Here is a 2,971-nt window from a genome sequence, read left to right as displayed (position 1 = left end):
GAAGATATTCAAGAAATAGGTAAAATTATTGTAGTGTCTACTAAGGTTGATTTTTCAAACAAATTCAGTGTGTTATCTCGATCCAAGAAGGATGTCTTAGGGCCTGTGTTAATGCCGGTAGAGGATGGAGGAGGTACGGTTGGAGGGATGGCCTAGTTGTGGTGGAGGGGTGTGGGGGATTGGCGTGGGAGTAGTTGAAATGAAATTGGTGTCTTGGAATGCGAGGGGTTTAGGAGGGCTGGATAAGAGGAGGGAGGTTAGGCAGCTGGTAAAGGAAAAAAAAACCTTTTGTTATGTGTATTCAAGAAACAAAATTAATGGTGTGCGATGGCGGGTTGTGTGATTTTTTGTGGGCTGATTTGAACTATGATTATTCTTATCGTCCCTCGGAGGGGGCTTCAGGTGGATTAATCACGTTGTGGGATACTACGGAGGTTGAGGTATGGTCTTCAAGTAGTCAGAATCACTTTCTACAAGTTCATGGAAGATTTACACGGACAGATGAAGAATTCTTTTTGTTCAATATTTATGCTCCTTGTGATGATAGAGGGAAAAAAGAATTATGGGTCTCTTTGACAGCGAAGTTGCAATTACTAAGGGGTCGAAAGGTGTGCTTATGTGGCGATTTTAATGCAGTCAGAAGTGTCGAGGAAAGACGGTCAACCAGAGGAGAAAGAGCCGCTTATGACAGTCAATACTTTAATCTCTTTATTGAAGATAATGGTTTAATAGATTTACCGTTATGTGGATGCAGTTTCACTTGGTTTAAGGGCTATGAGTAGGATTGATCGGTTCTTGTTGTCTGAAGAATGGTGCTTACAATGGCCTAGCTGTTTTCAGGTAGCCCTTCTTAGGGGCCTTTCTGATCATTGTCCGCTTCAATTATCAGTGGATGAGGAAAATTGGGGACCAAGGCCGTCTCGAATGTTGAAATGTTGGCAAGATATGCCGGGTTATATACAGTTTGTGCAAGATAAGTGGAACTCTTTTCATGTAGAGGGTTGGGGCGGGTTTGTAATAAAGGAGAAGCTGAAATTGTTAAAGACCGAGTTGAAGGAGTGGCATTCCATTCATGCTCAGAATATTCCCGGAAGGATAAACTCTCTAAAGGCTCGATTGTCGGATTTTGATGAGAAAAATGCGGTTGGTGGGTTGTCGGTCGAAGAAAGAGAAGAGTTAAAGGGTATAACGCACGACATCCACTATCTGTCACGCGTTAACACTAGTATTACTTGGCAACAATCTCGGTTACTTTGGTTGAAGGCTGGCGGTGCAAATTCAAAGTATTTCCATTCGGCCTTGTCGAGTAGAAGACGGCGTAACTCCATTGTTTCACTCATGGTGAATGGTTCTCTTGTTGAAGGGGTTCAGCCTATACGACATGCAGTTTTCACGCACTTTAAAAATCACTTTGAGGATGCAAATCATAGTAGGCTAGGGGTGGAAAACTTGGCTTTTAAAAGTTTATCTATTGTCGAAGGAACCGGTTTGATTATACCGTTTTCAGAAGAAGAAGTAAAGTCTGCAATTTGGGATTGCGATAATTATAAAAGTCCGGGACCTGATGGTGTGAATTTTGGCTTCTTAAAAGATTGTTGGGAGATTGTTAAAGGAGATGTGCTGCGTTTCATAACAGACTTTCATAAAAATGGCAGGTTAACAAGAGGTATTAATTCTACTTTCATAGCTTTGATTCCTAAGGTGGAGAGTCCCCAGCGTTTAAATGATTTTCGACCTATTTCTCTGGTGGGATGCCTTTATAAAATTTTGTCGAAGGTGTTAGTGAATCGACTGAAGAGGGTACTTGGGAGTGTGATATCTGAAACTCAGACGACATTTGTAAAAGATAGACAGATTCTTGATGGAATTCTTATAGCTAATGAGGTGGTTGATGAAGCAAAAAAATCAAACAAGGAATTGATGCTCTTTAAGGTTGATTTTGAAAAAGCATATGATTCGGTGGATTGGGGGTATCTAGACGCAGTTATGAGTAAAATGACTTTTCCGGTACTTTGGAGAAAGTGGATAAAAGAATGTGTGACAACTGCAACTGCTTCGGTCCTTGTCAATGGCAGTCCAACAGCAGAGTTTCCGTTAAAGAGGGGTTTGCGCCAAGGAGACCCTCTCTCGCCGTTTCTTTTTTTGATGGCCGCAGAGGGCCTGAATGTTATGATGAAATCGATGGTGGACAATCATTTATTTACAGGCTATGGGGTGGGTAGCGCAAACTCCACTGTGGTATCCCATCTTCAATTTGTTGACGACACGCTATTATTAGGTGTCAAGAGTTGGGCCAATGTTCGAGCCTTGCGGGCGGTTTTGACATTGTTTGCAGATATGTCTGGGTTAAAAGTTAATTTTCAGAAAAGCTTATTGGTGGGAATTAATATTTCGGATTCATGGTTGAATGAGGCAGCATCTATATTAAATTGTAAGGTTGGCAAAATTCCGTTTATGTATTTGGGTCTTCTGATAGGCGGTGATCCTAAGAGACTAGCATTCTGGGAATCTCTGTTGAATACCATTAAATCTAGATTGCGGTGTTGGCAAAGTCGCTTCCTCTCTTTCGGAGGCCGTTTGGTTCTGCTCAAGTCCATCCTGTCCTCATTTCCTGTCTATGCTCTTTCCTTTTTCAAAGCTCCGTCAGGTATAATCTCTTCCATTGAATCTATTTTTAAAAATTTCTTTTGGGGAGGGAGTGAGGATAACAGGAAAATTTCCTGGATTGCTTGGAGCTCGATATGTTTACGAAAGGAGAATGGGGGTTTGGGGGTGAGACAGATGAATGAGTTTAATCTTGCTTTGTTAGGAAAGTGGTGTTGGAGGATGTTAGTGGATAGAGGAGGGTTGTGGTTCAGGGTATTGGTGGCGAGATATGGAGAGGAGGCTGGGCGGTTGGAGGTTGGGGGCCGGAGTGTATCTACTTGGTGGAGGGAGATAGCGAAGATTAGGGACGGAGTAGAGAGTGAAG

The 2,971-nt window shown here is 42.3% G+C and overlaps 1 protein-coding gene across 1 annotated transcript; it reads left to right on the top strand.

The window, feature by feature from the left end:
- Nucleotides 1-317: 317 nt before the first annotated feature.
- LOC146920776 (uncharacterized) lies at nt 318-1,823 on the top strand. Its single transcript, XM_085711202.1, has 3 exons — nt 318-608; nt 733-1,666; nt 1,777-1,823. The coding sequence occupies exons 1-3, from the start codon at nt 318-320 to the stop codon at nt 1,821-1,823; spliced, it is 1,272 nt and encodes a 423-aa protein (XP_085567328.1).
- Nucleotides 1,824-2,971: the final 1,148 nt, after the last annotated feature.

This window comes from Medicago sativa, chromosome 5 (assembly GCF_051527215.1).
Source record: "Medicago sativa cultivar Bolivia chromosome 5, Bolivia_mono, whole genome shotgun sequence".
Classification (NCBI taxonomy): Eukaryota; Viridiplantae; Streptophyta; class Magnoliopsida; order Fabales; family Fabaceae; genus Medicago; species Medicago sativa.
Note: the sequence above shows the minus strand (reverse complement) of the source record. Positions and strands in the feature narration are given on the sequence as shown.